At 44.4% G+C, this 15226-nt stretch overlaps 1 protein-coding gene and 1 long non-coding RNA gene across 3 annotated transcripts in view; both read right to left on the bottom strand.

The window, feature by feature from the left end:
* Window positions 1-15226, bottom strand: part of LOC139104435 (uncharacterized) — a 102367-nt gene that overhangs the window by 49218 nt on the left and 37923 nt on the right. The gene's annotated exons all lie outside the window — the stretch shown is intronic.
* Window positions 2610-15226, bottom strand: part of LOC139104230 (mucin-2) — a 36968-nt gene continuing 24351 nt past the window's right edge. For both annotated transcript variants that reach the window (XM_070659599.1, XM_070659590.1), the window contains one exon: window positions 2610-8122. In XM_070659599.1, coding sequence (XP_070515700.1) covers window positions 5613-8122 — 2510 coding nt within the window. In that variant the 3' untranslated portion in view covers window positions 2610-5612. The remainder of the gene's footprint in view (window positions 8123-15226) is intronic.

Here is a 15226-nt window from a genome sequence, read left to right as displayed (position 1 = left end):
ATCTCGGAGCGGAGGTTATATCTGCTCGAATCCCCGCGCGTTACTTTAGAAACGAAAACAACTCTGCGTACAAATCCTAAACCGCTTACGTTTATGATTAATTTTAACGATTACTTAACCGGTAACGCGTGTAAGCATGCTGCTGAATTCTTAAACTGGACATTGTGGCGGCGTTTAAGACATTTAGTATTTCACTTTTCATTATAGAGTGTAAAGAAGGAGAGGTCGCGAAGAAAGAATCGATATTCTGAGGGATAATAAGTCTTGTTATCATATCGGTTACAAATTATTGACTTTCCCTTTCTCTCTCTCTCTCTCTCTCTTTCTCAGTCTATCTCTATCTCTCTTTCCCGGGACTATTTCATATATATTATAGTTTAAGTAGGGATATTAGAGGCAGAGTACAGATGGGTATTACAGTTGCTTGCAGAGAAGCTTAATGTGGATATAATTTATAGCGACGAAACATATTTGGTATAATCTATTTAATATGAGTCGACAGATTCGCTGGATTTTGCTGAAAAAGTTAAACAGCGAAATATTAATGTTATCCTTCTTCAAGATTTGACATAATTCAGATAGTTTAAGTTAATTTTCAATTTAAGTCAATTTATCTTATATTCACTTCTAGAATAAGCGAAATAGCGTCATTAAAAATTAATTATAATCGATTATAAAAAGAATAGAATGCAAGCGACAGCTGCAGATGTTGCACAGTAATCGTGGCGGTCAAGAAAAAAAAAAGAAAAAAAAAGAAAAAAAACTGACAAGGGACGAGAACGAGAGATGAGAACTTCATTATCGAGTATAAAAGAGCGATTTCAATCAATCCAAATTTCCTGGTTTCGAAACTCTGACAATAAAAAAGCGAATTTATCGGCCCTCGCCTTGCTTTATCTCGCCGACTTTTTTTCTGCCCCCGAAGCGAAACACGGCTCCTCTCGGGGCCCAAGGCCCTTATCCAGCACGAGATTTATGCCGCTGACATTGAAACTAAATTACGCTATAAATTAACTTTAAATTTGTGCTTTTGATGCACTCCCACTTACTAGTCCCCGAGACCTCGTTCGGGCAGACCTGTGCCCATTCGTCACCGGCCTCAGTCCGATTCTTTTTGTAATTTCACCATTTCGCGAATGCCTACTTAAACGGCAGCGAATAATAAAACGTATATTTAATAAAGAGCGAATTACATATTACCTTATAATTATTCCGTCGTCACACGATACTTCCCAGGATTTTACTTCCTTTCAAGTTCCTTCCCTATACGTCTACGCAAACATACACACACACGCAGCCAGTTTTTTCAGCTAACTCGAAAATTATATGTGTTCGATAAATTTTTTTATATGCGAGCTTTTCGATTATAATTTCTCTGAAACGTTATCGAAGTGTTGTATGCGATGGCATGCATTGCGAATAAGGTAGAAAGTAATATTTACTCTATGCATACGTTGGTGATATTTACCCTGCAATCCGTGCAGCTCTGTGTGATAGAACGTTAGCTCGCCGACAAATTACATCACGTTTAATAAATGAATCGCAAAATTTATTCCACCAATTTATCTTATACTCTAGGAAAATATTTCAAATTAAAGAGAGTTACTTTCATCAAATCTGCATTAAATTGTAGTATTGAGTGAGCCTAGTATCATAAATCGGACCCAGCGGGATAGCTAATAATAGCAGAATTTACGGAATCACAAACACTGCGCGAAACTGCAAACGCAATCAATCCGCGCTCGGAAAATTTGTCATTCTCGTGTACCAGTTTGACCGCTTCAATTAAGGATAATCGAGATAAACGAGCGAAGCGAGTTTATATGGGTTGCATCGTGCGTGCTTTATCACGTAAAAAGCTATCCATTAATTGCTGATACCGTTCAATTGCCAATTATATTTACATGTCGATCTAAATATTACGTTTCCCGCAATATTTCGCGAGCATTCACGGTTATTGGGTACGAACGTCGGGATATTACATCTGCCATCTTCGCTTCTCTCCTATTGCCTTTGCAAAAATAATAAATTTTCAACACAAATTACGCCATTTTTTAATTATACAATTAACAGTTTCTCGATGCAAGGCATATTTTTTTCTGCATTCGGTGTCTCGTCCGAGTGCAGAATACAAAGAATTGATTTGTTAGGATTTTAACGACCGATTTTAACAGCGTTCCTAATGAGTGCGTCGTACCTACAAGCTCGTCGGACCATACCGAAATTTACGATTTTCCGTTGTACCGTAAGATCGTTACCGAGGGATATAACTTCATCAGTCGTCACAGCCGATCTCGAACGCGTCGCGTATTAGTCTATGCCGGATTCCTTTGACGAATGTACACGTCCCGTTATTCTGATTGTAATTGTGACTGTATGCAACGCGTTGTGCACCCACAATACCATACTCACATACATTCGTTCGTTAAACTAGAGAAAACAACTGAAAGTTTTAAGATAATCGACACTATACATTAAACATAATTAAACGTCTCAACGTTTTCTTTCTTTCTTTTTTTTTCTCTAAAGAAGTGCAGTTGGTTTTGTTCGTACTTGATAGAACGGCGATGATGTAATGATGGGATCGGCGGGTCAAAGGAATCCATGGGTCAATAATAAGATGCTTTATTAATAAAACAGAAGAATCAACAGAACGCGTGCGTGACCATCAGGTACAATTTATCGTACGTAAACTTAATGCACGCCGTGCCCGCGTACAAACGTAACGCCGAAATGCGTAAGAGGGTGATCGCGATGTCGCGCGCCGAGCGCGCTTACATTGTCGCGAATATACATATAATTTATTTTTATATATAAATAAATACACCGTATACGTGTAATATATATGTATATGCCTATGTATTATATATATGTGCGTGAGTATATATATATATATATATATTGCATGTGAGTACGCGTAACTTCGACTACGCCTAATTACGATCGCTACGAGCATCAAGGGAGTCGTGATATAGTCTGTGAGTTGTTAGTACGTACGCGATATGTTTGGTAACTGGTAAAATGTAAGACTAGTGTTAATGTGAGTTTCGCAGCGCTTAAAGATATACGGGGGATGTTTTACGGAACATTTAGCGGAAACCTCGAATCGAAGGCCGTTGAAAATCCCTTTTCCAAGCCCGTAGAGAAACCGGGAAAACGAGGAGAAGTCGTCGCCATTCTCTCTTTCACGCGACCGAGAGTTCGGCCGTTTTTATGCCTCGTGTAATTCATTGTTCGACGAGGAATCTGCCCGGGGAGTGAAATAGAGATTTCAGCGTGGAGATATCTATGTGAGAACGACGAGAATCGAGAAATTTTGCCGCCGGCTATTCGCAGCCAACCTGCGACAAACAGACGAATTTTGTTCGCCGAGCGACGATGTTTCCGCGATAAATAAGTAGATCGTAGTGAGTAAACGAAATTGAGGACGGAAAGTTCTGATACAAACATAAAGCGTAAACTAAAAAAAAAAAAAAAAGTAGATGCGAGACGGACTGAATTTGTTCGAGCGACTTTCCACCTTCGATTTCTGTATCTACCGCGATAAATATGATACTAAAGAGAAACCTATTCTTAATGTTCGCGAATCTATAAATTACATCGACGTCATACACGTGCGAGATGTCTTAGAAGCTGCGAGCTTTCTCCAGCGAAAGACGGATAAAGTATCTGCTCTCGTATCGAGACGTTTATTGGCAATCAGTGAAAAAAATCGCATAATTTTTCAGCAGTATTTATTTTGACGTTATTGCATTTTATTTAGAGATACGGATTTTTTAAAATAATTTTTGCCAAATGCTATAAAATTACGATAAAAAAACAACAAATAAAGTCCAAGAGAGCTGATTTCGAGACAATTTGCGTCTCTTTTGTTCAGCTACGTATTATACGAAAAATAATATAATTGCATGCGTACATCACACGATCTTAAGCTTCGCGTTTGCGGTGCAATTAAATCGCAGACCGGTCCAGAGTCGATCTGAGATGCGGCTTTACGCCCTCATTGATAACTATGTAGGCAGAGGTTCCGCAATGATATCGCACCGCGATAATGGTAAAACGAGTTTGTCCGATATTTAGATTGCGGAAGAAAGCGCGTACGCGAATCGAGTGACGCCATAAAACAGCGAGTGAAACGCGAATTCCAATTCGTACACTCGCCGCATTCGCGATCGCGATAACTGTCGTTGAGAACGCAAGCGGGTCGAATGCGCGATCGGAATCGTGGCGCGATCGGAATTATTGAGCGATCGCTTATTCCGCACAACTGTGTAAGACGTGAGAGGCTATGTGCGTCTGCGTGTAAATGTGTATGAGTGTGCGCGTGTATATATATATACACATTTATATATGTGTATATATATATACACATGATATATATATATATCATATAATGTAATTATGTATACTGGCACATATGAAATTGGCACGCTTTTCTCATCGTGGACGAAAGCGTGGCAGGACATGAAGAGAACTGTCTGATCGAGTCTACCTGACGACAGCGAGAGTTTGCTACCATGAAATGCAACCCATCGATTTCGAGCTAATGCAACGAACGTTGGAGTGATGATTGCGAAGATGCGAAATCAATTTTTCCAAAAGCCACACAAGGAAAAATAATGACGAGTTTGTCACCGTAGCGTGATCGAGCAAGAAATTTGGAGATGATCCTTTCTCCGGGAAACAAAAAGAAAAAGATCAAACGTAGATTATCCGAAGAATCTCGGCATATGGAATATGCTCACGTATTCGTGCGGCTGTCCTGTGCAGCGCGCACGACCGGCCATTAATGTAAAAGTAAAAAAGGGGACATCGTTAATTCGCGCCGCTAATTGCTTCGGATTTCAATTACTGCACGATTACAGTTTTGCAGCTGTAACGCAAGATTTTTATGCACCTTCACAACGCGCGTGAGTAGCAAAATAAAATAAAATAAAATAAATAACCTATATATTAAGTAAAATAAATAATAAATTAAATTAATTGAACCTGGAAATTAAATTATTTACGATCGTGACGTGTGCGCTGAAATAAAACAATTATTATAATCACACGTAATGAGCGTGATCAAGCACAGAATTATTTCGATAATTTAAATAAATAATTCATACAAACATACATCTGTATATCCGCTTACTGTAGACTTGCCTCCGTATAACGATAACGCATATCTGTTATCTGCACATCTATAAATACGTAAATTCGTTTCAACTGTCCGGTGATAAAGAATATTATAGAGGCACTCAATATCACGGAATGGCAAATAAATAAAATAAATAATGTTTTGACACCTCATTTATCAGCGTGTTGTAGTTATACGTATCTCCCAAGTAGCTCCCTACTGAAAAAGGATGCTGCGAGGGTCAGTCATGAAACCTCTCGTGTTCCCATTCGACATTCGGCCATCGATTTTCCCCCAACGACTTACGGTAAAACCGCGTGTAAGCAACGAATAAATCGACCTTGCTCCTAAGAAAATTTCATCCCTACTGAAAGTGGCTGCCTTTTTCGCTAACGTGCAACAAAGACTCCCACGTGTGAGTACCCGGTTGCCGTCATCTGCTTGTCGAGCTTGTTTCTCCTACAGAGGAGACGTCGCGAACGACGAATCTTTAATTGATCTCGATGCTCGTAACCGAATTTGACACGCGACGTTCGTCCTCCGCTTCCGTTGTCGGTGACACGGTGAAGCCGCTCAAGCCGCTCTCGATCAGGCTCATAAGACTTTCTTGACGTGAAGATGCGTGCTTTTCGGCACGCGCCTTCTCTTCCAGTTTTCTCTTCTCGGCGGCCAAATCAACGGCGCCGTTCTTCGTGTTTTCGCGAATTAACTGCTCCAGCTTGGACAGCTGTCGTTCGGTCGCGCTCTCCGCGATCTCGTTGTTCTCCACGGGCACGCCGTGCTTATTCACCGTCGGTTTATAAGTCTTCACTTTCGAATGACCTTGAATGATGAGATACATCGGGCCACGAAGTGGCTTAGCTGGTTGCTTGTAATGAGAGAAAATCGGATCGGTGGTTAGACTTGGAGGAGTCGTGGTTCGCGGCGGAGTCGTCGACGACGGCGCAATCATCGTCTTCATCTTTGGAATTTCTTCAGCGTTGAGAATTTTCACCAGAGACGACTGATCGGGCTTTGTGCTGCCGTGATCCACGGTGTCCATGGTAGACGTATACTCTACAGTGGACGAAATCGTCGATGTGAACAACGGCGAAGTAGTTGTCGCGGCTAATTTGGACGGCCGATGATCGATCAGTTGCTCATCTACTCCGGGAATCTGCGTGCTGAAAGTTGACGGCGATGGTGGACTGGTAAACGTCACGGGGAACGGTTGAGGTAGTCGTTGCGCTTCCATGTTAGGTAGCATCATATTATTCATGGGGGGCGAATGCATGTGCGCCATGGGCGGCGACATATGAGACATCGATACTGGCGAGGACGGCCGAAAGCCGGGACGCATGCTGCCGATGAAATGCATCATAGTGTTCGGTCGGGCTTGCGGACGCATCATAGATTGAGAGGCTGCTTGCGGAGGGACAAACATGTGCGAGTTGCCGTCTACGTGTCTGGATGGCATTACCGGAACGGATGGCGGATGTAGAGACTGATGAGTTAATTGCGAGGGCGGTATTATTCTGTTCGGCACGGAAGACGAGGACGAATAATCCTCCGGCAAAAGTGGCAAACTTGTTATCGCATTTCTTATCGGCTGCGACTGAGATTTGGACGTTTGATGAGTCACCTTCGTCATCTCAAACGTGGTGGGATTCTCCCAAGCATTGTTATGCATTGTCGTGGGTGGCTCGGAGGGATTCGCAGAGAAATTCTTCTCGACATAATTCGTCGGCATTACCACAGCGACCGGACCCTTCTTCGCCTTGTGCGACTGCAGATCCGTGATAGTGGACGGTGAATTAGCGACAACGATATGCATCTTTTGCGAGGATTGCGTCTCGGTCGCAATTTCTTCTTGCTGCTCGCTTGAATCTGTGGTCGTCGTGGAAGAAGTGGAGGTTTGCGCGACGCTTTCCGTCGTCGAAGACGTCGCTTCAGTGCTGGTTTCCTTTTGACCTATGATTACTTCCTCGTTCTCGTTTTTATTAGCATCCACGATGATGTTTGCGTTTTGGCTGACGACGACTTCGTGATTCGACGAGGCCGCGGTATGATGATCGATCTCGTAATGATCTTTGGAGTAATCTGAAGTCCACGCGATTTGGTTGGCGTCCTGAGAAAATACCGTGGAAGATGAAGTGGGCCCGTTGTTACCGAGCCATCCGCCAGACAGAGTTTGCGTCGATTGATATATTAAATTTGACTTTTCAAAAGATACGGACGGTGCGGTAGTTGCCTCGTATTTAAACTTCGTGCTCTGCGACGCGGACGGTACGTATACGCTCTTGATTGTCTCGATCTTACTCGGTGGTGCTTTCGAAGTAGAGTACGGTCTCGATGGCACGGGGGAATAACGTCCATAATCTTTTGACGGCGTTTCGTAATATTGAGTATCCTGCAGAATAGGACCTTCCTCCGTCTGTGTGCTAAACGCCGATGATGTGTCCGGGTAACCGATTATCTTGTCCTTGGATACGCCGATGTTAAAATTGGTGGACGTCTCCGCCTTCTGAATCATCGGCGGCGGCATCATCATGGTGTACGGTTTTATTTTTTGGCTGTAATACGGATTCGGATAGTAGCCGGCCGGCAACGACTGCAGTCTGTTCTGATTTCTGTAATCGATTAGGCCGTTTCGAAAGCTGGTCGTGCGCACGATCTTGGGCGGCTCGGCACCGGTACTACCGGTGAAGTCATTTCTGTACGAAGTCGAATCTTGATTGCCAGTTCGCGTGAATTTCGGACCATCCACGAACTTGAGAAACTGCTCAGGTATTTTCGGGCTGGTTTTCTTCGCGGTCACACCCAGAACGAGAATGTCGCGCTTCGACGACGGCTCCGTCGTGTGCTGCTGAGAATCCAGCCAATATTGTACCCTGTCAAGAACCGGTGGCACGTAATCAAAAGTCGGGTTGTTCTTCAGAGGATCACCGCGGCCCAAAGGTGTCCACTCGTCGTAGTCCATTCTAGGGGAGAATATCCGCGGCCGGCTGTCATTTTGGCCGCCTGCAAACAGAAATTTCAAGGGTCATTGTAACCTATTAAAACTGACGAGGCACATCGCGGGTCAATGGCGGAAGTCCCGTCTCGCGTTTTCTCCGACTTGACGCGCGAGAGGCACGAAAGAAGACACCGATGAAGAAAAAGAGAAAGAGAAAGAGAGAGAGAGAGAGAGAAAGAGAGAGAGAGAGAGAGAGAGAGCGCACGCGGCCAATTATACTTGGATCGGCGAGTATAAACGAGAATTGGATATCTTGAGTAATGAGCTACGTCGTCGTGATTAATTGTTCTTAATTTTATTATAGTCCTCTATCGTGGCGCGCGCGCGCGCTCTCGCGCGGCACTCTCGCCCGATTGATTTATCCTACCGGCACTGCTAACGTCAGGATCCTCTAGGCTGCATAAATTTATGGGACACTAGGTGCACACGCGAGTGAGAGGACGGCCGCGGCCGGCTCGATGAGATACGATATATCCGCGCGCACGAATACCCGTGTCGTATAAATTTATACGTTTCTAGAATACGTGATACTGTACAACAGCGAACGTCGTCTGCGCACCCACACTTTCGTTTAACATCATCGTCAAACTAGACGACGTCGTATTCACGCGGACCATTCGATATCTCAAATAGTCGCTCGTCACGCGGCGATACTCCGAGGAAACCTGCAATAAAATTCGAGGACGGCGGCTTTAATCCGAGTTATCTCGAATTACCTGTTCCTTGGGAAAGTTCGGCACTAAAATCACTCAGTAGTAGAACGATAATGTGCGCCACGCAAAAGAAGAAAAAAAGAAACCTCAAAAAAAAAAATAATAATAATAATGCCGCTAGACGTTTTAAAGTAACTCCTCAATAAATGTAACGAATAGATAAAAACGCGGTATTAAACTCGGCTATCGTTACAGCCGGCAGAAGACGATGCCACAGAAATATTTTCTCGTATTTCGCATTTCCGTTTGAAGAAAAAAAAAAAAAAAAAAAAAAAAAAAAAAGAAGTGCCTTGAGATAAGTGTCTCGTTCGATACGGCAAATCTGCCGTCTGACGGACAATGCCAGTTTTGTTTCCGAGCGCAAATGCAAGCGAGCGCGCGGGTAAGCCACCCAGGATGATAACGTTTAAGTAGTCCATCCCCGCGAGCACATCCGCTTTCCCGTACGTCACGCGGCAGGAGGATCCTGTTACGAAGTTGCAATTCACGTCGCGTCATATCTGGGGTCTCAGCGGCGTGGCGGACACACGGACCCAGCCCCGCGAAAACGACGAAGAAGCCCGTCTTCGCGAAAGAAGAGAATCTCTTAAGCCTCGCCGAGAGGAGGAGCGCCTCTTTTCAGCGTCGAAGGATGACGTATGGGGACTCCTTCCGCCTCGGCATGCTCGAGCGTGTTGACGGACATTCGCGTTCAAACGCGGTCCTGACTATAATGATCGGTTATCGTCCAGCGTGATTGCTATCCTCGGCGAGCGTTCGTCAGGCCCCGACAACGGCCCCTTCGCGATTTATGAGAATGGCACGGCAATTAGGATGGATAATTGCCGCGGAAGCCCGGAAGAAGGATACCTTCGCGAGAGATTTCCCGGGGAACTCTGTCGACGATTAATTTTGTTAAGTTTTCCAAACGGCCCGGGAGAGAAAGACACGCGATCGTTCCCGCCGCGCAGCACGTACGAGAGGCCGGCATTCGCAAGTGGACCGAGTTGTTAAAAAGAATAATGATGAGGTTTTTCATTTAATTCCCAGCCGGGATTACGACGTGTAATGTTACCGTAATTGGCCACGGACGATGTTGCTTGCGTACGTACGGACGTAAGATTTTCACACGAGATCCGCGCACGTTCGCGGAGCACGCCGTGATAGACATGGAACGTCGCCTCTCACATGCATGCTGTGCTCGCACGTACATACGCCCAATATCTCGCGAGAAAACGTCCCGATAATGGTCGGTCGAGAGTGCGCGTTTTCTCCGGCATTATCGAGGCAATCGACGTTTCTATCTCCACAGTCGGCGCCGTAAACGCGGTAGACGCGTCGAACGTTAAAGCCGCTCGTGCGAGCCTCAGGTGCAGGCCGGCTATGCACGCGGCGATGCATAATGCGCCATATACGCCACACTGACGGAAGTGCCGCTGACATCTCGAGTACCGGAGAACGACAAGAGCCGAGAGAAATCTCACCGTTGTAATCGAGACGGATGGTCGCCCGTGACAATATTCCAATTGGGAATAAAACTTCTCAAGCATATCTTTCAGGAACTAACGCTAATAATGCTAATACGCTTAAAGTGCAAACGTATAAAAAAAAATAAAAAACCAAAGTTATAATAACGTTCATGTCTGCGAATTTAGAAACTGCAAAGTTATTAACACAAGTTTAAAAAAAAAAAGTTAAAAAAAAAAGCATAACAAATTAAAAAAAAAAAAGAATTCTTATTATGTTTTATTTTAAATATTCAAAAAAAATTTTGTTGGCAATTAAGTAGTAAAAGAAAAAATTGTGCAACGTGAAGGTAGCGATCTCAATAACGTGGCATGTTAATTGCAATACAGGAATGTTCGAAGGGAAGGGGGATCGTCGTTTCTCGTCATTTTCCTTCCGCGCGGGTCCCTCATTACGACGTACGAACGAGCATTACGTCGCCAGGACGAAAATGTGAGACGCTGTGTCGGAATGTCCCACGGCTGCACGGCAGCCAGCAGGCGCCAGTATTCCCCAGTCATGTCGCATAAATACACGTGTCATGCTTGGCGAATATACGCGCACGACACGGGATGGCCAGCTCTTCTGGCTCGTGCGCCCGCCGCGCCGCCGTCTCCTCCTCTCATGTTACCTGTCTGCATAATGCACGGCCGGATCCCGCGACCTCCGCAGTTTTACGCGAGCATATTTCAAGCGAGGGGACAGGTGACGCCTAAGTAATTTCTCGGGGAATATTATGCGCTAGAAAGATTTCGTTCGAGTCCCTGAGCGCGGAGCGAGAGTTCGAATCGGACCGCATCCGGGATTTCAAATCCTCGTCCTTTGCAAATTTCATCCAAAACTTACCGCCATACGTACAAATATATCGAATCTTTTTGTATTAAATATTGCTCGTACAGCATGGAAATTTCACGGCTACAAACTATTCTGGACGTCTCGAAAAGATAATAAAATAATCAATATTGTCTTTAAATAAGCTCTGAATTTGTGGCACGCGGGAGCGTTTAGAACACATGAGTGATATAAAACGAAGTACGGGTTACGTTTAAGATAACGCGCGGACGTTGCATTAATCCGAATCCAGATCGAGCGAACGAAAACGAAGATCGGCAACTTTAACGAATGCAAAAGGCGCCGCTAATGCTCGCGATGCCATTCATATTCGATGAAGCGAATCGTTTATTCGCGCCTGTTTGCCTTATCTTTAAAATTCATACGAAGGCGCTCGCGTGTAACTATATCCTTCGACGATCTTTCGCTTTGAGTTTTGCACGTCGGACGTCTCGCTGAAAAGCGAAAGACACTCGCCTCGGGACTTATCCGCGTCCAAGCGTAGCGCAGTGGGAGCTATTTTAAGAGAAATGCTCCACCGGTTGACAACCAGGCGAGGATTCATTAAGGTTAAGAGACTTGCGAGTCGCAGCGCGGTAATGGACCCGTGGCGAGCTTTCCATCCGGATTTATTGTCGCGATTCGCAAAACCGTGCCCGCCGGAAACGCATGCATCAGCGAGGACGCTGTGAATCTTACAAATGGATATTTGTCCCGCGTCCGTATTCCCGCTGCAGTTGCTCCCATTTATGTTTCCATATCGAGCGGCGTTCTTTATCAAGGAATCCCTCCCCTTTAATCACGCGAAAGTGTGCATTGTCGCGTGTCCTAAAATTCACGACGGTCGAAAAGAGTATAAGGGAAGGAGGGGGACCGCGCTGCGAGAAACGGACGGGTGCCATTCGGTGTAACTTTGACCAAAAAGCTCGCTTTTATGCGAGCACCGAAGACTGCAGGTGGCGAAAACCCGCGGCGAGAACAAAAAAGAAAAGTTCAACGACGTGGATGCTAAAAGCGACGCGTTATTCTCTCGTAGTTTTGCGCCGTGCTTCACGCGTCATTGTCTGAAAATGAAGCGACATGCGAGCGCGAAACTGAAGAAACGCGAGCTATATCTCGCAGCTTCAATTGAGGGAGACGTGAATGCGAGCCGGGGCGGGCGAGCCTGGCGTAGATAAAATGTGGCGATTGTTACGAAGCTGCTGTTTCTTCCTATTATGCAAATGATCATTCTGGTTCAGGAGATTCGTGCGAGATGTAAAGCTACGATGTGATGCGGATAACAAAGCAACACGAGTGCACGGACGGATGTAATCGATAAATCGAGAGCGAGACTCGAAATCTGACGTCATACGCCGGTCTCGGTGCTTTAAGCTCCGCATTACATCGTTACGTGTAACGTGATTGCGAATTAAATTTCTCGAAACGCTAAACGACGTATCCGCGTGATTAAAAACTGGTTTTACCTAAAATTAACTAAGATACAAAGAGCAGGTGTGCAATTTATATTTTTATTGTTAACAAATTCCTATGTTTGCACATAACAGCATGTAATCTCGCAACGTCCAAGCACAATACAAAAAAAAAAACAAAACAAGAAAAAATAAAAAAAATAAAAAAAAGAGTTTGAAGCGGTAAAATCTCTCCATAACCTGAACAAAGCGTGAGAAGCATAACATAGCCACGATGCAAATGCATAAAGCCACCGAAAGCGTTATTATATTTTTGCCTGTATGCGCCCGCATTTATGTCGCCGTACCGCGTGGGATTATTTTCCTGCTCGTTTGTACGTATTACGCTTATGCGACACATATTCTCGCATTCCCGTGCTGCTTTTGCCGATGGGAAATAGTACAATGCCGAATGAAATCGAGCGTATAAAATGTGTGGTCGTATCTTCTCCCTTTTAATTTCTCCACCCCGCCAATACGCGGCCGGCAACGCATACCTGAACGTACGTTTCGTTCGTCCCGTTCTTCGTTTCGCGAAAATCTATGTCCCCGCTGTATATCGTCGGCCGATCGATTTTGATTGCAGACATCGTCGAAACTTTCAGCACAATTAACAGAAATATTCTCAATAGATAATTAAAGGCCGATAATTTTCGCGACACTTGTATTGACTCGAATCTTTCCTTCCTCTGTAGAACTGGAAATTAAGCCGCGCAACCATTTTCTTGACTAACGCACGTTATTAATATTAATATTAATCGTTCGAATTTTTTAACAGCCAATCAACATTAACGTTCATAATATTTTTCACGCAATTTTTTCTTTTGTTATCAATCTCATTCGTTTACCCTGTTTATATGTCTTGTGCAATTTTTCCCGAAAGCCTGAATAATATTTTTGTATTTCATGCAAAATATCGTGCGGAGATGTGATCAATTATGCGAGCAATGCGATGCTCGAGCGTCGCGCACGTTCACGCAGCGAAAAAGCACAGTCGGCAAATTAATCATGCTTCTCGCGGATTTTTCTCACGGGTCAGCAGGTCCCGCGATGTGCAAAAGAGAATGTCGGGTCGGCGAGTCGCATTCGACGGAGGAGTGCAGAGGTTAAGAGGGACGTTAAATGCAAAGTTGCCTATTGTGAGCGCGCGCGATAAAAGCGCGCTCGCCACGCTTATTTTCTCGTACTTTTGTGTCAGACGTTGTTGTTTGAAAGTAGAACAACGCTCGAAGAGGGACGCCAAGGCGAGAAATCCGCCTAGAACGTAGTTTCCCGACGCGTTATCCCGACGTGGCGCGAATTAAAAATTACAATTCACACGGGCTTTCGCACGGAAAGTTCCGGCGATCGCAATTGGGCGTCGCGCGTTTTCCGCGAGTCTTGGCCGTTCAATTATCCCGGTATTATTATGCAAATAAGAAAGTTCATAAATTAAAATGTGCTAAAATGATTTATACACCGGTAACTTTAAGAAACGCCAGGATGATATACGTCTAAAGACTCGCGCTTAAAAAAAAATGTCCCTCGAAGATTTAAAAACATAGGATACGCTCTCTTGTGAAATCAATTAAATAAGTTTGCCGGGAAGAATGCTTATTTGCGTTCCACACAGGCACACAAATTAATCGAAGGCGCATTCAGCCATGCGCGTGCGTGCGTGCGTGTCTCTTAATACCGAGTAGAATGACCTACTGACCCGCCCCACTGATACGTGCGTGGAGACGCACACGCGTGTGCACCGTGCGTACGCATGACGTGCAGCTAATTTTGATCAAGATTTATGCTGAGATTAATAGTAATGTTTGGCGGCATCTTCGGAAGCGAAAGTGGACAGATGTGCCGAATTGATACGTCTTATCTCATTAATCACGGAAATCTCTTTAGCCGTCAGTTTTTGTTAATCAGGCTTTGCTAATTAAATTTTATAAGCAAACGAATTAGATAAAATTGTTGCCGTTAAACTGCAACACTTTCATCCACTCAACGACCCCCGTGCATTCATTTCCGTTGCTTCCTCAATTTTTTTTTCATTTTACCGCAATGCGTCAAGAATGGACGAAGATGAAACGGAAAAGATCGCGAGAAACGTGAGATCTCCGGAATAAAAATGTTTATGCAGCGTGGAGCGAACTATTATTCGCGAACGTCAAGATATTTTCCGGCAAACTTGCTCGGATTGATATTTTTCTCTTTTTTGGAAAGAACGCGCAAAGCGAACTGACCCGAACACGATAATACGTGTATCTTCAATTAACCGCTTGCCGAGTTTGTACTTTTGCTAGTCGCTGTTCTGCAAAACCAATTCCCAGTTCAAAAAGTACGAAATCGGATTTTTCAACGTCGGACGCTACGGCAGCGTCGCGACGTCGCGACGTAAAGTCGCGTTCTTCGACGTGCCAGCTCGGGTCCTTTTTCCCCGCAGCTTCCGTGCCCGCAATACGACGATCGAAGTATCCGCAGAGCCCTTTTTGCAGTTCAAACATGACCCAACAGATAAGATTTGTCGTGCAATAGAATACCGAATCCGAATAAAAAAGCGAGATGCAACACAATCGTTTAAAATTATTATAAAAATAATTAAAACAAGGATTTGTACGCAGTATTGCTATTATTAATAATATCTCGTTTG

The sequence above is a fragment of the Cardiocondyla obscurior genome, linkage group LG01, assembly GCF_019399895.1.
Source record: "Cardiocondyla obscurior isolate alpha-2009 linkage group LG01, Cobs3.1, whole genome shotgun sequence".
Lineage (NCBI taxonomy): Eukaryota > Metazoa > Arthropoda > Insecta > Hymenoptera > Formicidae > Cardiocondyla > Cardiocondyla obscurior.
The sequence above is the reverse complement of the archived record's forward strand: the minus strand, read 5'-3'. Positions and strand labels throughout refer to the sequence as shown.